This window comes from Ursus maritimus, unplaced genomic scaffold (genome assembly GCF_017311325.1).
Source record: "Ursus maritimus isolate PB19 unplaced genomic scaffold, ASM1731132v1 scaffold_30, whole genome shotgun sequence".
Classification (NCBI taxonomy): domain Eukaryota; kingdom Metazoa; phylum Chordata; class Mammalia; order Carnivora; family Ursidae; genus Ursus; species Ursus maritimus.
The window spans coordinates 11,593,964-11,615,095 of NW_024425564.1; the positions used below are offsets into that span (position 1 = coordinate 11,593,964).

General features: G+C 54.4%; 2 protein-coding genes across 5 annotated transcripts; both read right to left on the reverse strand.

Moving 5' to 3' along the window:
- Positions 1 to 976: 976 nt before the first annotated feature.
- On the reverse strand, positions 977 to 13,157 carry VARS2 (valyl-tRNA synthetase 2, mitochondrial). Its single transcript, XM_008692921.1, has 29 exons — positions 12,675 to 13,157; positions 12,453 to 12,534; positions 12,237 to 12,337; positions 11,819 to 11,940; positions 11,634 to 11,700; positions 11,437 to 11,534; positions 10,635 to 10,716; positions 10,341 to 10,460; positions 9,802 to 9,913; positions 9,013 to 9,101; positions 8,407 to 8,497; positions 8,050 to 8,177; positions 7,823 to 7,926; positions 7,508 to 7,589; positions 7,134 to 7,210; positions 6,974 to 7,049; positions 6,578 to 6,683; positions 6,298 to 6,368; positions 6,040 to 6,165; positions 5,714 to 5,818; positions 5,505 to 5,573; positions 5,304 to 5,382; positions 5,048 to 5,175; positions 4,550 to 4,702; positions 3,509 to 3,715; positions 2,723 to 2,834; positions 2,400 to 2,575; positions 2,107 to 2,235; positions 977 to 2,016 (listed from the first exon to the last, which is right to left on the reverse strand). Exons 1-29 carry the CDS (start codon positions 12,873 to 12,875, stop codon positions 1,921 to 1,923), a joined length of 3,189 nt encoding a protein of 1,062 aa, XP_008691143.1. The 5' UTR covers positions 12,876 to 13,157; the 3' UTR covers positions 977 to 1,920.
- A 396-nt stretch (positions 13,158 to 13,553) lies between these two features.
- GTF2H4 (general transcription factor IIH subunit 4) lies at positions 13,554 to 20,237 on the reverse strand. Of its 4 annotated transcripts, none has more exons than XM_040644936.1 (14): positions 19,254 to 20,237; positions 18,252 to 18,394; positions 17,888 to 17,992; positions 17,403 to 17,534; positions 17,040 to 17,136; positions 16,860 to 16,948; positions 16,568 to 16,679; positions 16,358 to 16,426; positions 16,075 to 16,158; positions 15,568 to 15,700; positions 15,236 to 15,366; positions 14,535 to 14,582; positions 14,311 to 14,389; positions 13,554 to 13,852 (listed from the first exon to the last, which is right to left on the reverse strand). In XM_040644936.1, exons 1-14 carry the CDS (start codon positions 19,269 to 19,271, stop codon positions 13,680 to 13,682), a joined length of 1,413 nt encoding a protein of 470 aa, XP_040500870.1. In that variant the 5' UTR covers positions 19,272 to 20,237; the 3' UTR covers positions 13,554 to 13,679. The 4 variants fall into 4 exon arrangements, with proteins under 4 accessions (XP_040500870.1, XP_040500871.1, XP_008691142.1 ...); XM_040644937.1 differs by lacking the exon at positions 19,254 to 20,237 and adding an exon at positions 19,050 to 19,241; XM_008692920.2 differs by lacking the exon at positions 19,254 to 20,237 and adding an exon at positions 19,021 to 19,241.
- Positions 20,238 to 21,132: the final 895 nt, after the last annotated feature.

Consider the following 21,132-nt stretch of genomic DNA (forward strand, 5'->3'; position numbering starts at 1 on the left):
ATGTGGCAACCGTTTTGGAGCGCATGGCCCTGGATGGTCTGCCTTGAGCCTTCCCGACCCCCTACCCCACGATGGAATTTACCTCCTACTCTTGGCCCAACACTGGCCTCCTTGCTACTCTGAGTACTCTAGGGACGCTCCTTAGTTTTGCTCTGGCTCTTCCCTCCACCTGGAACACTCTTCTCCCAGGCATCCACTTGGCTAATTCCTGCAGCTCCTGCAGTCCGTGCTTACATCTCACTTTTACAATGAGTAAAAGTGTTACTTTTATGTCAGCTTGTTCTACCCATTTTCCCACAGCATTTATGACTCTCAGATACACTGTACAGTTTACTTATTTACAAGTGTTCTTTTTTTTTTTTTTAAGATTTTATTTATTTATTTGACAGAGACAGCGAGAGAGGAAACACAAGCAGGTGTTGTGGGAGAGGGAGAGGCAGGCTTCCGGCTGAGCAGGGAGCCTGATGTGGGGCTCGATCCCAGGACTCTGAGATCATAACCTGAGCCAAAGGCAAACGCTCAACGACTGAGCCACCCAGGTGCCCCTACATGTGTTCTTTCTGACCCTCTTTACTAGAATGGAAGTGCCACAAGGGCAAAGATCTTGGTTTCATTCGTTGATGAATCTAAGGGTCCAGAATAGGGCCCAGCACACAGTAGGAAGTACTCAAGAAGTACTTGTTGAACGGGGGGCAGACAGGAAGCTGCTGCCCTCCCCGTCCTCTCCCTCTTACCGCTAGGTGGGATGGGGCCAAGGCTGGGGGTGGCAGCTGGCACCGATCTTAGACACCGAGTTGGAAGGAATATATCAGAATGGGGGGAAGTAAGATTCAGTGGGGTGTGGGCCTCCATTTCTGCAGAGCCCCGCCCTACCTCGGCCCAGCAGAAGAAATGTCCACCTTGCCTAAGCCACCATTCTATTTGAAGCTTGCTTATAGTGGCCACAAATAACTACACCTGTTTACTGGGTTGCATCTCAGTTGATACTTGGGACAAGTGGCTTTTATTCTTAGAGCACATTTCTTCATTTCCAAAATGGAGCAAACGTCCACCTTGAGGTTCTCAACGGCACCACAAAGACCCAGACCCTGATAGGCCCACCTTAAATAGTAGCTACTCAATGCTGCCGGACAGAACGCACCTTGGGCGTGTAAGAGGCAGGCCCTGAATTCCACAGGGAGGACATGAGACGTTCAGTGGGGGAGGGTGTCTGCATCAGTGGGGACGTACATGTGTCAGACACTGGGCAACACGTCCCTGGCACCCCGGTGTCAGGGACACGGAATGGGAGCAGCCCTCCAGCCCCAGTACACTCTGCAGCCCCTCAGGCCTAGAGGAAGCACCTGCTCTCTCTGGCACCCCCAAGATAAGGCCAAGGACCAGGGGAGCTTCCGTTTGTGAGGAGCAAGGGCCTGCCGAAGCCAAGGCGCTGGCAATAATTCTAAGAAGTAGGTGGAACCCGAGTCATTGTACCCAGGCCCTCCTAGGAAGTCCCTCTCTTCCAGTGAGGCGGGCACCACCAGCACACACGCCCCACTGCAGCCCAGAGCCCACGGCTAAGAGGCAGCCCCCGCTTTTCCTAGACCAAAGCCTCAGGGAACAACAGAGAGGCAAGAAAGTCACCACTAGGGGAAAGAAGGATAAAAGGACCACAGGCAGTAATGTTTGGGGTTTTAAAAGTTTCTCTCATTCTTAAACTTCCAGGTGGGACTGCAGAGGAGGGAGGCTGGGCAGGAAGGTGAGCATCTCGGGGACACCCAGTGACACCGACCACGCCAGTCTGTTTCCTCATTTACAAAATGAGGCAGGTGAGCCACACGGTCTCAGAGGCCCCATCATGCCCTAACAGCTGCCGGATCTGTTTGTCCTCAAAGGCGGGTCTCGGGGAGGAAAACACCACCAGGGATGGTGAGCTGGTGCTCAGAGCTGCCCGGGGCTGGGACACACATCCATCAGCTCCTGGAGGTGAGAGGCAGCCTTGTCCAGCTTCGATAGTTCCAGCTGGAGGGAAGACAGCTAGACAAGAAGAGAAGCAGGTGAGGGTCCAGAGAAAGGCCCACGCCCCCCAGCCCACGTTCCTGCGGGGAGCCAGGCCTCCAGCCTCACCCTCTGCTGCCTCTTCGCCTCTGATTCCCCGTCTGATGGGGTCCAGTCCGTGAGGCCATCGAGCTGCTTCTGCAGCTTGTGTCTCCGGGCGGCTAGCAGGGACAGCTGGGCCCGGGGCTCCACCAGGCCCTGCGGAAGAACAGCGACGGCTCAGGCTTCTCCGCGCCGCCGGCGTCTGCTTCGTCTGCAGCCTGTCCAACACCTCTCGCCATCCCCTTCTCCTCACTTTCACGAACCCGCCCCTTGCCCTCCTCCCAACATCCCTCCCTCCCCCTCCAGTCTGCTCCGGTCACCTGTAGCTCCATGTACACCTGAGCGGTGTCGCCGAGTGCGGCCTGGGCCCAGCCGGAGGGCGCCGCTACACCGGGGGGCAAGAGGCCCACGGCCGCACAGTGGCCCAGGGTGCCTAGGGGCTCCAGGAAGGCCTCAAAGAGGCCCTGCTCTCCAGGCTCTGAGCTCTGCAGCAGCACTGAGGAGGAAAGGGCAACTGTCAGGGTCAAAGCGGGAGATCCTGCTTCCCTTCCCATCCTGCACCTCCTAGCTCCGGACTGGCTCACCCCGCTCCTCCGCCAGCCCTTCGTTCTGCAGGGACTCAGGAACCCAGGACCCATCTCACCTCGCGGCCGGGCCTTGGTGAGCTGGTATGTGGCTCGGAGAGCCCTCAGTGCCTGCACGGCCTCCTGCACCCGGGAGAAGCGCTGCTCCAGCTCGGGCTGGCGCCAGTGCTCCTGGAGACGAAGACCCAGAGCTGACAAGCAGGCTCCCGGGAGCCTCGCCATCACCTCTCCCGGCTCCGCCCCACACCTGCCCACCCCAGTCTGCTTAGGGCAACAGACTCGGTCCTCTGCACCACACACAAAATTCACCAGCTCAAGCAAAACCTGGGGCACCATCTAAGCAGGTCTCTGTTGACGTCTGTGGTTGACGTCTGTTAACGGCTCTGACCAAAGACGGGGAACAACCAAAAGTAAGTTCCAACTTAAACTCTATTACTCAAAACTCACAAAACCAAATAGCATGAGAAAGTTTAAGTAGTTAAACTTTAAATGACGTGGGGGTGACTTTATAGCACTTATCCTTCCGGAATTATTGAAGCTTAAAACTGCAGATATTTCGGGGCCATCCTGTTACTAACATCTAATCCTCATCACAACCATGACGTGAACCATTCCTACTCCCGGTTAAAGACAGGGAACTGAGGCACGGTCGCAGAGCAGTGTAGCCCTGCTCCTGCCCCCTGGGCGAAGGGCACCCCAGCACAGCCCTGCAAGAACAACTCCTCCTCCTGAACGCTCTACACCGAAGCAGACCCGTGACCCCACAGCACCCAGCCCCTCAGAAGGCTGCTCCCCAGCCCCTCGCCACGGGTCCCACTCCCAGACATCAGGGACACATGACTCACCAGGCTGCGGGCAGTGGGGTAGGGAGCGACACAGATGCTGGGGGCAGAGCGGCCGCCAGGCCTGCGGGGCAGTCTCTGCCAGAGCTCTTCAGCCAGGAAGGGCATCAGTGGGGCGAGGAGGCAGAGACCGACGTCAGCACAGGAGAACAGGACCTGCGGGGGGCCTGGGGCATGGGGCGAGTGCGACAGCACTGGCTTCACAGCCTCCTAGGGAAGAAGCCATAGATAGGGTCAGGGGACAGGTCGAGGCCACGCCCATGTCCTTTCTCCACACATCCACTGCCCTGCCAGTGGGAAATCCTGTGGGTAAACAGGCAGGAGCACACAGCATCTTGGACACCACCGGCTGTCCCAGAACACACTCTGGAGCAAACGACAAGTGCAAGTCTATGGCAGAGATTCTCAGGGGTGGGAAAGGGGGATAAAATTGTCAGTGTGGTTTGCAGAGTTTAGAAAGCAAAGCACTGAGTTTTTTGCCTATCAGAAAGAGACAGAGGGGCGCCTGGGTGGCTCAGTGGGTTAAGCATCTGCCTTCAGCTCAGATCATGATCCCAGGGTCCTGGGATCAAGTCCTGCATCGGGCTCCCTGCTCAACAGGGAGTCTGCTTCTCACTCTGCCTCTGCCCCTCCCCTTATTCATGTTCTCTCTCACGCACGCTGTCTCTCAAATAAATATATAAAAAATCTTTTAAAAAAATAACAATTCTGGTGGCACCTCGGGGGCTCCGTGGGTTGAGCAGCTGCCCTCAGCTCAGGTCATGATCCTAAGTCCAGGGATCAAGCCCCACATGGAGGCCCGCATCGGTCTCCCCAGGAAGCCTGCTTCTCCCTCTCCCTCTGCTCCTCCCTCTGCTTGTGCTCTCTCTCTCGCTCTCTCACTCTCTCAGTAAACAAAATCTTAAAAAAAAAAAAGAAAAGATTCTGTAAATGATATTTAACATTTGAAAAAAAGAGTTTTCTGCCAGGGAATCCGATCTCAGGGGGAACAGGGAGAAGGTATGCAGGAGCGGAATGCGACGCCACGGCCCCGGTCTAACTCACCAAGTAGACGTCACAGAGGCTGTGCAGCCAGAAGTGGTGCAGGGCACGGGTGATGAGTGACAGCTCTCGAGCAAGGAAGCCTCGCTCACACTCCCAGGCAGCGTGGGCAAGACGGCTCAGGATCCAGGCGTCCATGGGGGATGAGGGGGACAGCTGCAGGCAGAAGGGGGCTTCAGGACGGGATGACTGACTCCCCATCACCTTTCCCTCCAAATGCCATCTTCAACCCTCAAAGACCTGATGATTCCACCCCTCGAGCCTCTCTTTTTTTTTTTTCTTTTTTAAAGATTTTATTTATTTACTCGACAGAGATAGAGACAGCCAGCGAGAGAGGGAACACAAGCAGGGGGAGTAGGAGAGGAAGAAGCAGGCTCATAGCAGAAGAGCCTGATGTGGGGCTCGATCCCAGATCGCTGGGATCACGCCCTGAGCCGAAGGCAGACGCTTAACCGCCGTGCCACCCAGGCGCCCTTCAAGCCTCTCTTCTTACTCTCTTACCTCTTCTGTAGGCTGGGGTACGAATTTCTCCCCTAAGGCATTGAGGACAAAGCGCAGGGCATTCCAGATTTTGTTGCAGAAATGCCGGGAACTCAGGACCTCAGAGACAGACAGGTGCAAGTCGCCTCCTGGGAGAGAGAGGGAGGGGGGAGTGTGCCCGTGCACGTGGGTGGAAGCAGCACAGGGAGTCCTTGACCCTGCCCCGCCCCTCTATGGGGGGGGCTACAGCCCCAGCCCCTCCCTTGCCCAGGCTTACCCAAGGCCCCGTGCGAGCACAGGGCGAATCGCAGGGCATCTGTCCCACACTCAGGGATCCCATGAGGAAAGTCCTTTCTCTGCAACCAGAGGGAGAAGCGGGGTGGCAGGTGCCTATGTGGCTGCCGGGCCAGAAGCCTGGGCTGCAGGAAACTGGCGGCCGTGAGCTCAAGGCTGAGAGAGGCAGACACTGGGGACTCACCTGGGCCATAGCTGCGATCGCCAGCTCTGTGGAGTCCAAGTTCCCATCCCTCAGCTTTGCCTCCAGCACCTGGGATGGGTAAGTGGCCTTGGTCAGGGACCCTGCCCCTACAAGGGTCCCAGCCACTCCCCCTCCCAGCCGGCTCCTCTCCCCAGGCTCCCTTCTTCTCCCCCGCAAACGCCATCCCTCGCCAGACTCTTCATCCTGACCTGCAGCTCCGCCCCACTGATGATGTCTCGTGGGTCCAACACATTCCCCAGGGACTTGCTCATCTTCCGGCCCTGCCTGTCCCGAACCATGGAATGGAGAAGCACCTGGAGGCACGGAGGGAGTCAGCAGAGGGGCTAGGGGAGCCTTTCCCTGGAGGTACCTGGGGGATCTCTGGCCTCCGTGCATCAGGGGTTAGGGCAGGAAGTGAATGGGGAAAAAGGAATTGCGACCACAGACAACAGCACGTTAGGGGTTAGAAGACAGGACGAGATTTAGGGAAAACTGGGGAGTCAAGGAGAGGGGCTGGGCATTGAAGGGCCATTACCTTGCTGAAGGGGAGCTGCCCTGTGAGCTGGGTCCCCAACATGACCATGCGGCCCACCCAGAACAACAGAAGGTCACTGCCCGTTTCCAAAAGTGACAGGGGGTAGAACCGAGCAAGGTCTGGGGTCTAGGAGGAAAAAGAGAAACAATGAGAGGCCAAGCCCTGTGCCTGCAGCTCTCTTCGAGGCTCTCGGGGGGGGGGGGGGGCAGGTGTCCACTTCATCAACCCCACCTTCACTCTCTTTCTCTCCAGCCTCACCTCTTGGGGCCAGCCCAGGGCAGCAAAGGGAAAAAGAGCCGAAGAGAACCATGTGTCCAGGACATCAGGATCTGGGAAACAGAACAGGGAACGAGGACAGGTGGAACTTCAAGCCCACCGCTGTGCACCTTTCCAGCCCCAACCTCCCCTCCCCCTGCAGAGACAACTATCAGGCCCTCTGACCCATTCTCAACGTTCCTGACCCCACCTCCTCTGCCTCAGGATCCGCCCCTCAGAGGCCCAGCCACCCTCCCCTGCCCTCCACAACCCAGACACTCACCCCTGTGCAGGGTCAGCTCTGTCCCTGGTTTCCCTGTCAGTTCCGCAGCTATTTTTCTGGCCTCGGCCTCTGTCCGCCCAACCACCCAACAGTCCTCCTTATCCCCCTACAGAAGAAGGGGTGGAGGAGAGTGAGGAAGAATAACACCTGCCAGGTGTGAAACATCACTGAGTTTCACGTTTCCCATGGGAGCTGGGAATGGCCGGCTCCCTCTGCAAGGAGAGGAAGAAGGGCCAGCTCGGGAGCTCTGATCCCGCGGTGGGTTACATGACTAAGGCCACGAAGCCCAGGGAAGGCAGGGAGCTGGGACTGGCACTGGAAGTCCTCTGACTCCTGCGCTATGGCTATTTCTCTTTCCGCCATGCCCAGCCCTCCCATCCTCTTCCTCCTACCAACCTTCGTGTGCTCCCCTACCACCAGGTAGGCGGGAATCCGATGGCCCCACCACAGCTGCCGGGAGACACACCAGTCCCTGCAGAAAGGACGTCAGTGATTTCTCAGCATGAGCAGCGTGCATCACCCCACCCCACCTCCACAGAGCTCCCCTCACCCTTACCCGATGTGGGAAAACCAGTGCTGCCAGTTCTTCTGGTGGAAGGACGGACTGAGCTCCAGAGCCCCTGACTCCACAGCCTAGAGAAAAAGGCCCTTAGACAGTGCTTCCCTTCCTGCACCTGTACCCACAGCCCTCCTGAGACAGGATGAGCGGCCTCTGAGGTGGTGCTGTCACGCAGAAAGGACCTCGCAAGGCTCCCGAGAAGATTCTGCATTTGAGTGGGAAATGAGCCAGCCCTCTCTAGGGCTCTCCTCTCAAATGCCAGGGCCAGAGGTCTGTGGGGCAGCAGAGCCTCAGCCCCCTGTGTCTTCATTACAATTTGCAGGAGTTCCCACTCCCCGAGGCGCTGGCCCTTCCTCACACCGCAGCCTCACCTGGGCAGCTCGGGCCCCCATCTCCTGGCAGCGGACGAACCACTGGCTCTTCAGTAGATATTCAACCACGTCCCCAGAACGGCTGAGAGAGAGACAGGGTGAGTCTGCTGTTCCCTGGCTTCTGTGCTTTTCCCCCCAAGGTACATGGGACCCTACTACACGCCAGGCCCTCCGAACCGAGAATACAGCAGCAAATAAAACTGACAAACAGTTTCCGTTCCCTTGCAAGGGGTACGAGCCCAGCCTCTTGCACACTTAAGCTTTATCCACTCCCATCCTGGGGAGTCCTACGTAAAAGGGTTAAAATGGGGTTACCTGCAAATAGGAAGCACCATGGGGTGGTTCTGGAGGCCCCGGAACAGGCCCCGCTCCCTCAGCGCCGACATGATCTTTTCCCGGGCCACGAATCGGTGAAGACCCTGGGGAGAAAATGGCAACAGTAAAGGGTAAAGGTCCCTAAAAAACAAGAAAATGAGAGAGGGAAGGAGGGGACGAAAGGCAGAAGGTGCCAAAGGATGGGGTGACACTGAGACCAGTACCACCTGTAGCCAGTCCCCGCAGAGGGAGGTCATAGTCCCATCCTCTGCGATGACACTCAGGGGGCTCAAGCCGTGCCGGGCCCCCAGCTCGGCATCAGCAGGGCTATGCGCTGGAGTCACCTTCACTGCCCCTGCGAGAGCAGAACCACCGTGAGCACTGACCCCTCACCTTTCCAGCGGTTTGTCATCCCCCACGCCCCCATCCCTCCCCTCTTCTCTCTCTATGCCTCCCTTTCATCTCGCTATCCACTGAGACTACCCTAGAAGAGGCTTTCCCTCCCCTCCTTTCTTCCTCTTCCTGGTTCTTCCCCACTCCTCCAGAATCCCCGGCCTGCTCTCCTTCCCGTGACCCCCACTCACCGGTGCCCACATGTGGCTGAACAGCAGAGTCTGTGATGAGAGGGAGAAGCTGCCCAGTCAAGGGGTGACGAAGCTGTCGCCCGTGCAGATGCTGAAAGGAAGGGAGCGAGATCAAGGACAGGCACACGTGTGGACTGCAACGGTCTGGGCTGACCGCGAGAAGCCTAGGAATTAGAGGGTGAAAACCAGAAGGTAAAGAGCTAGAGCAGTAGTCAGTAAACTTTTCTTATGGGGCCAGAGTGTATTTTAGCCTCTACAGGCCAAGAGGCAAATTCAGCCTCGGCAGCACGACTCTGCTCTGCCGTTGCAGCCGTCAGGGAAAGATACCGGCTGCGGGTAATACCTAAACACGCAAGGGTGCGTCACACACAAACAGGCGACAGGCTGGATCTGGCCCACGGGCCATAATTTGTCAACCACTGAGCTAGAGAAAAAGTAGAACATCAAGAAAATAAAGGCATATAGTCAAAGACACTGGAGAGCTGAGATGAGCGAAGTCTTAGGAAAAGGAAACTGAAGGAAAGAAGGAGCTACCATCGACAAGGACAGGAAGAGAAAGCTACGGGGGTAGGAAAGCGAGGTGGCAGACAGCACGCTGTGTATTACTGTGTATCGGGAGTCGTCAGGATGAACAGCCACAGCCACGTCTCCAGGCAATGTCTCTGGCCTTGTGGTTCCTACCACAACCTCTGCATCTGAAGACAAAAGTCAAGCACTCAACGCCGGTCATCACCCTGGCCCCTCACTCCCCTAACTGAACCCAGGAGAACCAGAAAAGGGAGGAGGCGAGAGGCCGTCAAGGCGGAGCAGGGCCCCAGGAGCAACTAGAGATAATTAAGAGCCTGAGGTTTCCATGTAAGCTGACGTCCAGAAGCCTGGGAGGCTGTCTGGTGCTAAGGAATTTCTCGAAAACTTGCATGGGAGAAACAAGTAGATCATTAACAAAAGCAACTAGAAGCCTTACTTGGTGCCCAGAGAACAAAGAGTTCTCGGGGCCCTAATCACAAACCCCGTGCATTCTCTGGGGCGAGCACCAGCCCCTCCTTGGGAAACTGCCTCCGTCTATTTCCACTAATCTTTCTTCACTTTCTCTGAACTCTTCCAAACACTTAATGTTCAAACCATACTTTAGAATTGATCTTTTGTCTTTTTCTGGGTAGCGGTCTCCTGTAGAATGATGCTAAGCTCCCAAAGGGCAGCCACCATGGGCTCTTTTCTCACGTGACACAGAAAACCCAGAATAAATGCCCACGAGAACACAAATACTACCAGGTTCCTTTAAGTGCCTCCCACCAGGCCATGCGGGAAACAGGTTGGTGGGTTCCCTCCCCTCAACCCAACACATGCTCAAGAAAGCAGCGATAAGCAGGCAACCTTTCCGAGGATTACCCTCACCAGGCTCTCCATCCACAGGGAAGGCCACAGAAACAAGGAGGCCGAAAGACACAGGAGTGGGGCAGCCAGGCAGTCGAAGCTCTGTGCGGCCAGGCAGGGGCCGGCTCTCCACCTGGAGGAATCAGAGCAGCAGGGCTGGAGAGCAGCCTTTCTGCAGGCTTCTCGCTCCACTCCCCCACCTGCCCTGGGCCCCCTGCAGCCCATCTAAAGACATTCAGAGGATTCAGGAGCCACCTCCCCCTCGATTCAGTCACAGTTACAGAAATATTCACCGAGCACTTACCCTGTGCACAGGTATCGTGCTAAACACCTTCCATGAATTCTCATTTAATTCTCACAACACCCCCTTGACACAGGCATTTCCATCACCCCTAACTTACAGACTGGGGAAACTGACACTTACAGAGGCTAACGGCCTGCTGGAAGTCACACGGCTGGCAGGTGGCCAGACTCAGTGAATCCTGGCAGTCTGGCTCCAGAGTCCAAGCTTTTGCCCACCTAGGAGTTCTCACAGTCCTGCTTCTCCTCCTCTGCCTCACCTCAATATCCGAGATGGCTGATCTTAGAGCACAGGACCAGTTGACAAGCTGCTGTCTCCGGTACAACAACCCTGCCTCGTAGAGTCGCACAAAAGCTTCAGTCACAGCCACTGAGGAGCCCTAGGGAATGACCTCAGTGTCCATATCTAACAACCCCTTCTCAGCCCATCACCCCACTCAGGGACCCAGGCGTTCCTGCCTTGCTACCCCCAACACAAACAACATCCTGCCTGCCGACCCCCGTCTCTCGACACCGCCTCGACACCCACAGGGAGCAAGGCATGGAGCACTCACAGCATCCATAGTGAAGCACTCTCGGTCCCAGTCCAGGGAGGCCCCCAGAGCTTGGAGCTGCTCACTGATCTCTCCACCTTTCCTGTGTCCAGAGAGATCTTTGTCAGCAAACTTGTCCTGAGCACCAACTATGTACCAGGCCCAGTGATACTACCAGCAATGCCAGGTATGAGCCTATGGCATTGATCTAGCCTCTAGAAGCCAATGGACAGACACACAAACTCAGTAGGGACCTTCTATGGCATTAAAATAAGTATAAAGTTCTGGGGCGCTTGGCTGGCTCAGAGCACGTGACTCTGGATCTCGAGGTCGTGAGTTCAAGCCCCACATGGGTGTAGAGTTTACTTAAAAAAAAAAAAAAAAAAGCCATAAAGTTCTATGGTAACAGAGGAGGGAGCAGCTAATTTGGGAAAAACCAAAAGAAGCTTTACAAAGAAAATGGCGCATAGTAACAGACCTGTAAGAATGAGGGTAATTTCAAGCAAATGGAAAGTAGGAATAGGTGAGTAGAAGAGATGGTGAAATCTAGGTAAGGAAATATGGGATAAGTGAAGAAAAAATACACACATATGCCCACACCCACAAATACGCGCATTTTAAAGTGTATCTATAATACACACGCACACACACGTACCACACACAGAGCTTGGAGACCCCGCTGAATGCTAAGGGAATGCAGAGCTCCCCTCTCTGAGGGTGGTTAGGGCTGGATGGGAAGAGCCCATCAAGTTAGGGAGAGCGGCTGGGAAGCAGGGCCCAAGCCTGCCACCTCAGCCCCTCCACCTGCACCCATCATACTCACTCCTCCTTCCACTTCCACACCTCCCTAAGGAATTCTTCCCTGCTCAGCTCGTGTCTCCTCACTCCTCGCTCCTTCCACAGTTGCTTCTCCACCACAGCCTACAGTAAGATTAGGAGGCAAAGGAACAGATAATCGGGTCACTTTGGGAGAACAACTCTCCTTCACCCAAGAAAAGGGCAAAGTGGCAAAATGCATACTTGTGTAGCAATTCCTGCATGATCTGAGCCAGGGACCCACAGAACCTGATCCCCACACATCCGGTGCCTGCAAAACAAACACCCTCACATGAACCCCTGAGCTTAGGTGTCTACTCTCACTCCTTCCACACTACCACACCTCCTCCTTCCCCTCCAAGAACGCAAACTCCCCATTCCCCTCTCACCAGCGCACCAGGGCATCCTGTATGGCCACCGTCAGGGCATGCCCAATATGGAGGGAGCCAGTGACATTGGGAGGTGGGATACACATGGAAAAGGTCTCCCCCGTAGCCTGGGGCAGCTTGGTCTAGAAAGTCGAAAAGTCAAAGGGCAAAAGATGATTGGATGTTACCTGGGGTAATAGCACCCTCTGGTGTCTCCAAGGCGGAAAGAACTGCAGGAAAAATAGTCCCGCAAATAACAGGAAAGGGAAAAACCTGTCAAGAAACCACTTTGGACACCAGGGGCAGAAGACAAGCTCTCCCGTTTTATTGGGCAGGCTGGCTGTAAGCTCCAGATTCTGAGGCTCAGTTGTGCCCACGAAACTCAATCGCCATTCTGTCCTGGGGACCATTTAGTAACCCCTCCCTTCCAGGTACTAACCTGATACTCTGGTTTGAAGAAGCCCTCTCGCACCCACCAAGAGTACCAGGCAGCCTCAACATATCGGGGGCTGTATGCAGGAGGCAGGAGCTGGGAGACATCTGCGGGGGCAGAGGAGAGCTCACTGAGTCCTGAACTTTGTTTCCAGGCTGCAATTCTGCAGCCCAAATGGGCAACAGAAATGTGAGTGAAAAGGCCTTCAAGTTCTCTCATTACCTTTCTTTTCACCGGGTTCCGTGGGGATTTCATACAACACTACCTCCTTAGGAGTCCAGGCCTTACTGGATTCTGCAGGTGACTGGAGAGAACGACCAAGAAGCAGGGGTGGGGGAATACAGTTTCCAGTATACCCCAGGCATCTGGAATCCAACCAGTCTCTCGTCCAGCCCCCTCCAAATTTTTCTCAAAGAGCCAAGGACAAGCTGTCTGACCCCTAACCTTGCTCTTTCCGGCTATCCCAGCCTCCAGCGCCGCCTGCTTCTCTCGCTGGCGCTTCTGTTTGGCTTCATGGTTCCTCCGGGAGAGAGAGGATCCATGGGGCTTTGAGTGGGTAGAGAAGGGATGGAACCTGGGGAAGCCCCGTGAGGGCTTCAGCCCCCAGAATGGTGATCGAAAAGAGACCAAAGGTAAATGAGGCATCAGGAGTGCTTGGAAAGGCCCAAGATCTGTTCCAGATCGAGCACTTCAGGAGATGTGGGTGGGTGGGTGACACCCTCTTCCTTCTTCTCCCTGCTTTCCACTAGCCCTGGTCTGTTTTCTGTCTACTCCCTCCCACACACCGCTTTCTAGTGAGGACAGAGAGCGCGGTGTTGGGAGTTTGTCGCCCTCAACGGGTGCACCTGCGACGGGGGACCGCTGACACACAGGCGGGGAAAGGACTCAGGGACTCGGAGATGGTCGGCATCAGGGCGCCCGAGAGCCGGCAAGGAGTCCCACCCAAACACCGCCCGCGCTGCCCCCGCCCTGCTCGGCCCGGCCTTCCCGCCCGCCACACCGCGCGGCTCCCGGCAGCTCGGCGCCTCCCACCCCCGGGAGGCCGCTCCGGCGCGCGCTCACCCGGCCAGCCCGCCGCTATCCCAGAGCGCCCCGCGGCCGCAGCAGCAGCCCACGCTGAGGGAACCAGCGAATCCAGCCCCGGAACGTGACCCGCGAGCCGCGCGGCGCAGGGAGGCGGGGCTCCGCCCAGGGCATGCGCGGTAGCCGGCTCGGCCCCATTCGCTTTCCCTCGGGTCCAGTGGCTGCCGGCGCCGGGAGAAGCGGGCCCTGAGGGGAGAGGAAGCCGAGCTCGCACGGAGGCGCCTGGGACCGAGTGGCTCATTTCCACAACTTTATTAAACAATTAAGAGTCCGACGTGTAAATAAAAAACACCTGAGTTCTGAGGCCGCGCCCGCCTCCACGCGGCCGCCCCACCCCGCCCGGGTCCGAGCCCCGAGCCCGCAGTCTCAGGAGCTGTGCTTCTGCCGCTTCCAGAAGCGCTTGACGTCGCTGTGCCCGGCGGGGGTCACGACCATCAGCCGCTTGGCCGAGTTCTCGAACACCAGCACGCCCAGCTCCCGAGCGTGGGCCAGCAGCAGCTCAAAGTCCACTTGCGACAGGAACTGGTTATACAGGACACCTGGAGTCCGCAGGGCACGTGCCGGGAGAAGAAAAGGCAAAAACGTGAGGCCCCTGCGGGGTGGCCTCCGGGCAGTGATCTGGGCTTGCCAGCCACCACTATTTAAAGACTAATTCTCCAGTTGTCTGTTCCAGGACTCATCCTAACAGTAGTGTGATCCAGCCATGTTCAGTAAGGCAATAGAACACACTAAGAAAACCCACTAATGCTCACCAAACAAGAGAAATTACTGTCCGTGATCACTCCCAATTTTCCTCTTCTAGCTAAATCCACACTGCACCGATTTGAAACAATTTACTACTACACAGCCCCAAAATAAAGTGTCTTGCCAGCTTTTCTCTCCCAGCCCATGCAATAAACAAACAAAAAAAATGCATGAATAGCTTTTTCAGTTCATGAAGGCTAAATTGTCCTTCCCCTGGCCAGTGACCAAGAATCAACCATCAGAAGCCACTCACCCTCAGTGAACCGGAGTCTGTCCCTTTCTAGCTCCCACAGCCGAATCTGGTCTGTGATGGTGGGCGGCAGCACAGGTGTCTGTAGGGGCAAGCAATGGCTGTGAAGATTCAGGAATACCGCCCCAGACAACCCCAGCCGTCTACTCATGCCCCAGATCTGGCTGTCCCTTTCTCTTTTCCATCACTTCATTGCCAGGGGCTGTCATCTTCCAGGAGCTTGGTACCTGTTTGAGCATCACTGGGTGGGCCCTTGTCCTTAGGAAATGGATGATCTAGGAAAACAAGAATGGGATCAGGAGCTCAAGTAAGAGGGCAGGAAAGGTACCTAAGCTGTCACCTAATGTCACTGGAATATCAGCTTCCTGTTTAAAAATCCATAGCCTCGTGCCTGTCATTAACCCATCCCTGTTCGGCTGTCATCGCAAGTTGCTGTCCCCCCGCTCACGTCTGCTATTTCTTCTCCAGCACATTTGCCCTCTCTATAGTCTTGTTTTGTTTTCCTCTTTTAAAATAGCAGCAACTATTATTTTTTGAGCACTTACTGCATGACAGGCTCTGAAACAAAGGCTTTACTGCTATTCTCTCATTGAATCCTCCCCAAACCCTGTGAGGGGAGAACTGTTATTACTTCCATTTTTCAGATGAGGAAAGGGAGCTCAGAGAAGTGAAGTAACCAGGCCACTTATGCAGCTAGGAAGGGGTTGGTGGTGGAGACACAAATTTATACCTCCCCAACCCCTGTGTTTCTTCCCACGCTTAGAGCCTTGACTTTTCTTCATGGGCATGGTCTATGCTCAAACACAAACAATTCACCACCATCTACTGAAACAGAGCCGGTATTAGCCTTCTGTAAGATGAGCACCCTGTACCCCATAGCCCAAGTGCATCCTATCTTCCCACCCCCACCTTCCCCAAGTGGGGATACCTGCTGGGCTGTGATGCCACTAGCGATGGCCTGCTGCACGCTCTCCCTGGTCACCTGTGCCACCACCATGTTGGGAAATCGATAGAGCATCTCTGAGAAGAGGGCAATGAGGGCGATCTGCAGCTCCGACTCTGGCCCAGGGATAGGAAGAGAAGATGAGAAGGCTATCCCCACACCCAGACTCCCTCAAGAACTTCAAGTGTGACGAGGAATGTCAGAAAACTCTAAACTGTCAGGTAAACATGAACAGAAACTGGCATTGCCTCCTACTTCCTTCCCTCTCCCCACTCCCACCCCCTATCTGCCGTTTGGGGCCCTCAGTCTGGCCTCACCAGTGTAGGCATACAGTCGGTAATTAGTCTCCACGACAATGAAGCCTGGCTGATGGGCGGTACCCCCAGCTCCAGAAACACCTGATGAGAGATTGATGGCCAGGCGTGTGGGGTAGTAACGCCGAGATTTCCTCTGGAAAAGACAGAAGGGAAAGGCAGAGGGCCAGGTGTCACTAACCACCTTCCTGCCTGAGACACCAGACCCCTCCGAGGGCAAGACCCTCAACTCTCAACTTATCAATTCCAAGGGACCCAAGTACTCAGTCCTAGGTAGTAGTCCAGACTCCCTTCTGCTACTGCCTCCTGAGACCCCAGTCTTTTTTGAGTATAGTTGACACATAACGTAACATTAGTTTGAGGTGCACAACATAGTGATTCAACAACTCTACACTTATGCTACACTCACTACAAGTGAAGCTACCATCTGAGACCCCACTCCTTTTTAAAGGCCAAAGCAACAGACCACCCTGCCTCTTTCCTGGAAGCCATGTATCTGGGTGCGCATACCTTCCTCTGGAAAACAAGCCCAAACTCACGCAGATGTTGCAGGAAATTCAACAAAGAATCACTCATACCTTCCACAGAATAATCCTGGGGAAGAGAGGTGGCCAGTTGGGTCCAAAACATCACATTCTCCCCCTCCCAACCTCATACATTCATTCCCTCTTTTCCCATCTCTGCTTTGTTCATTCTTACCTTTCACACTTTTGCCCGTAACCTGATTTCCCCTTCTCATCTCTCTATCCACCAGCTTGCCCACCCAAGCCCCCAGCTCCATCCCCCTGCTTACCTTTCCCAGAGTAGAGAAACTGAGCTGGAAGAGGAAGGAAAGAATCTCCACTAGGTCCATGCCCCGACTCTAGGGAGGAATGGGCAGAGACAAAGGGGCAGGGATGGAAGGGAGAAAATGAGGGGATCGAACATCAGGGAAGAGTCTGCGAGGGTAGTCTCTCGGTGGGTCCCAAGAAGATCAGAGCATGCCAGCAAGCAGCCTCCTCACCTGGGCTGTCTGCAGATACTGCAACATAAAGTACCACAGCTGGGCAGGGGTGTCCAGCAGCAGGAACTGGAAGCCGGCCGAAGTGATGCAGGGGGGCTCTCCAGGTTCCGTGCTGGAGACACAGAGGTATGCAGAGAGAGGCCATCATCCCCACTTGTCCTCTCACATTTTTTCTTGGTTCCTCTCTGGCCGTACTCCATTCAGCTCTCGTTTCTCAGTTAACTGTCTGCAATCCTAACCCACCCCAGACACTCAGTTTGGCAGGGATCTCATGTACCTCTGGTTTCCTCACCTCTTCATGAGCCCAGCCTGGCTGAGGAGTTGAGCCAAGTCCTGGCTGACGGCTGCACTGGGGGAGCCCACCATGAAGTGCAGGACCACCTGAGGAACAGAAGTGGATAGAGAGAAGGATGCCTCTAAGGGCCATGAGACGTAGAAGCACAAGCAGAGACACAGAGTCCCAAGTCCTCACCTCCCATCGCTCCTCCGCGTACTTGTCAAGTGAGGGAACATCCCGGGCGTGCTTGTCTGGACCCAGCTGACTTGTGTCATCAGACCAGGCCTTGCCCCTATGCCAGGATGGGCCAAGAGTAAGGAACCCTGCCCGTGTTCCCTGCCTGTTCCTCTGTCCTCTTTCCCCCTTCACCTCCATGGGCTATGAGTGGAAGCCATTCTTTCCTGCATCATGCAGCTACATCTCGTCCAACTTATTCCTAAAGAAACTCCCAGGGGTGGAGCCCACAAGGTTCCAGAGTGGCCCCTCAGGGGCTCCACACCCCCAGCAGTTGAAATACTAGTTCCCCTGGCCTAGCTTAGGAAGATGGAAGTGACATACCCACCCAGAAGGGCAATGCGGAGGTTCTGGCGGAAGATGGGGTTGAGGATGAGGCCCTGGAGACCACCAGGGAGCAGCTGGGTGTGCCAGATCCGGAGGCCACTCAGCAGCCCTGTACTCTCCTCCTGAGCTCTGAAACAGAAGCAGAGAAGTAAGGGGGTGTGTCTGGACAACAAAAAGAAGGAGGCCCATAAAGGCCTCCATTTCTGACTTGTCTGAACTGGGCATATGCCTTGGAGCACCGTTTCACACAGCAAAAACAGCGTCTTCTTCAGGCAAATTTCTCTATGGCAATGCCTACCAGAACCTTGTTGTAGACATCACAACTTTCCGAGAGGGAAAATACAGTACACAGAGTTTCCCAAACTTATTTAAGTACAAGTTTTGTGGTGTCTCCATTAATATTTCCTGCAAGTGTTCCAAGGAACACTTGGAATAGCTCGTTGAGAAACCTGTAACCGGCGAAGCATGCTGCAGAGACTCACTTGCTGAATTCCTTCTTCACCCACAGGGCTACGGCGGCTTGTGGCAAAGGCTGCTCCAGAAAGAGCACCCTCATCACCCAGTTCTTAGCCAAAGATGGGAGCTCCCTGGAAGGAGGTACAGGTAAAATGTTAATATCAGAAACTGCTTTATCTGCATCTCTGCCCTCAACAACCTCAAACATCTCATCCCACCCCCCACACCTTTACCAGTCTTGCTGTTCCCACTGCTCCATCTGTTTTGGCCTGACACACCTCAGTCTTCAAGCCCCCCAGGGCTAAGCTTCAACTCATGATAACTTATTCCAGTCTGAAGGCCCCATTACATTTCCTCAACACAATCCCTGCCATGAGGGGGGGTCCTTACCTGAAGACAGCCAGACAGGTGGCAGGATGCCCATACAATCGGTCTAATACGCCAGGGCTCAGGCCCCCTAGGAATTCCTGCAGATTCCTGCATTGTAGGTGTACTCGGTTCAGTCCACCCCTTGAGGGGGTGCTCTCCATCACCTGAGAGATGCAAAGTTACAAATGCACCCCCACAGTCCATGCCAGTGTCATCCCTCACCTCATTCCTATTCCAGATCCACCGGCCCCCACAATAACCCATCCTTTCTATGATTTCCTCTTCTATGTCACTCATCTCCTCTCCTTTCTCCCAGACCTGACCAACCTCCTCTCCTCTTGCCTCCTCGTCCCACTTCTGGCCTCAACTCCAGTCTTCTCTCAATTTCCAAATTAGAGAATTGTTAATTGTCCGATATTAGCAAAACCATTTTTTAAAATTTCATTGCCTTGTCACATTTTTACCTAAGAAGTGACAAAGAAACTTGTTTAAGCCCAATCCTCTCTCCCTTTCCCTCTCCTGGTCAGATCAGCCCATGAGCTCCAAAGTGGTCAGTCCTTCCCATCCGTTTCTTTGACCCACAGGTCCTGACAGGCCCAGCAATGAACTACCTTTCTCCTCCTTGCCTCCCAGATCTAAGGCCACCTCTCCTCTTTGCCCCGCAAGACTTCACCCCATTCACCCTGATCGACAGGTCGTATCTCCTAACTTCTCTCCTACTTTCCTCCTACTCCTCGCCTCTCACCCAGCTCTCAAGCCTCCCCGATCCCCTCTCTCTCGGCCCCCCTACCACTCCGTGTCGCTCCCCCCCTCGTGCACCCTGAGTTTCAAGTCGTCGCTTAATCGGAGCTAAGGTCTCGCCTTGGCTCCCGGGAAAGGAGAATGGACGATGGAAAATGAGAGAAAAAGATGGGGAGAAGGATAAAGAACTAGACAGTAGTCCAGAGTGGAGGATTCAGAAGAGAAGGAAAGGAGGGGAAGGAGTGGAAAAGTAGGGAAGGTAAGAATACGCGCTGCACTCACTCGCTCGCCGCGGGGCATTCTGGGAATTAGAGTCCTGTCTCGGCTCGCCCTGGAGGGGGCTGAGGCGCATCTGACTACAACTCCCAAAAGGCACCGCGAGGAACCCTCCAGGAGGGAGGCTGGCCTTCGATTGAGAGAGCCGGAGACACCCGAGGCCCCGCCAGTTCGTTCCGCGTTGCTCTCCGCTCCCGCAGCTAACGGCGAGTCTAACCGACCTGGGCGGGAGGCGGGACCCCGGGAGGAGAAGTGCCCCAAGGGCTTCCTGGCGGAGGCGCGGAAATGGCTCCTAAGTGAGATGCTTGATTTAGAGACACACGAAGCTGAGCTCCTGGAGCTCTTTGCTCGTCGTAAAATTGGAGTAAAGCACTCTCTAGAGCGTTCTCGCGAGGTAGGAGTTAGCACTGCTCATTGCGCCCTGGCACGTAGGGAGGCTTAATTGTCACGTCCATCATGCTCCCACCACCCTGTTTCTTTAGAAGATCCTCATAAATACAGTTTTTTAAAGAAACCAGTTGTTGGGTCTGATTTGATTTGGGGCTACCACTACAGGGAAAGGGAAGGGGACGTCTTAAACCAAAGCCAGAGATACAAGTATCCCGAAGTTCCTATAAGGCAAGTTTCATTACCCCCACTTTACAGACTAGAAGACCGAAGCCCAGTGAGATTAAGAAATTTGCCCACAATCGTTCATCTAGAAAATCCCGGGCTGGAATTTGAAGTACACGTGAGGGACCGCGGACCAAAATGGCAAGAGCTGTGTAGCACTCTGTTATGCTCCCCCCTGCTTGTTTTGTTTTTCCGTTTAACAGTCGGTGCGTAAAATCCTCAGGAATGACGCAAAACCGACACAGCTTCTTTATGTCTCACCTTAAGTAAAATAAGAGACAAATCAGTCTGGAAGAAATATTTGACAAAATAGACAATACAAAGAGCTTTTACAAAGCAATAAGAAAAAGAACAGAATAGAAAGATGTAAGAGGCAGTAAACAGAAAAAATATAAATTGTTCGTAAGCAAATGAAAAAGCTCTCATCGTCACCAGTAATTAAGGAAAAGTAAAGAAGCAATAAAATACCTGATTAGCAAAAAAAAAAAAAAAAAAAAAGTGTTGACAACCTCGATGTCACCGCTTAGAAGCATAAGTACTCATACACTTTTTTTGAAAGTCGACATAGTCACACCTTTTTAAGGGGGCTTTGGCAGTATGTACCGGTTATTTTAATGTGACTGCTGCGTAACCTACCAACTCCACCTTTAGAAATGTATCATACTGCAGTTCTCCCACATGGATACAGCAGTACACATGCAAAGCTATGTACTGAAGTGTGTCTGTTACTGTATTACGAAAACAATGGGAACAGCCTGAATGTCCACCATGGGGAGTTGGTTAGATAAAATGTGGGTCATCGCAACAATGTAGGGTACTGGCAACGCTTAGAAAGGACGCTGTATGCACAGTGGCTGAGTGAGCTGTGTACAACCTATTGTGAGGGGGAGAAAAGCAGATTACAAAATGGCACGCCTAGCTCAGTGCCACCTTTGTAAGAAGCTTTTACGTGTGTGTAACACTGAAATGGGTCATATGCTTCATTTTGACAGGAGCAAGCAAGGGGAAGCTGGGCAGACCCTGCAGTGCAGAGAAAACTCTTTAAGGCTACCCTGCCCAGAATAGGAGCCCTTAGCCACCTGTGGCTATTTAAATTTAAATTAATGAAACTTTTAAATTCCGTTCCTCAGCCACATTCGCCCCAGTTCAAGGACTCAGTAGGCAACAGGTGGCTAGAGGCTACTTGTTGAAGGTGCGGATATAGACCGTTTCTGTGACCACAGATTCTCCTGCTTGAAGGGGTGCAGTGAATGCGTGCAAATTGTCTGATGTC

Excerpts from the sequence above, each read along its gene's own strand:
- VARS2 (XM_008692921.1), bottom strand. The coding sequence starts at position 12,875 with ATGCCTCATTTACCTTTGGTCTCTTTTCGATCACCATTCTGGGGGCTG. Across the intron at positions 11,701-11,818 it reads CAGGATGCCCTGGTGCGCTG|GCACCGGATGTGTGGGGATC; the intron begins GTGAGAGGGGAA and ends TTTGTTTTGCAG. Across the intron at positions 7,590-7,822 it reads ATGGTGCTTCCTATTTGCAG|CCGTTCTGGGGACGTGGTTG; the intron begins GTAACCCCATTT and ends TCTCTCTCTCAG.
- GTF2H4 (XM_040644936.1), bottom strand. Across the intron at positions 14,583-15,235 it reads GTGGCATCACAGCCCAGCAG|ATCATCCATTTCCTAAGGAC; the intron begins GTATCCCCACTT and ends TTGTTTTCCTAG. Across the intron at positions 13,853-14,310 it reads CAGACTCCGGTTCACTGAGG|GTGTCCTGTATAACCAGTTC; the intron begins GTGAGTGGCTTC and ends TGCGGACTCCAG.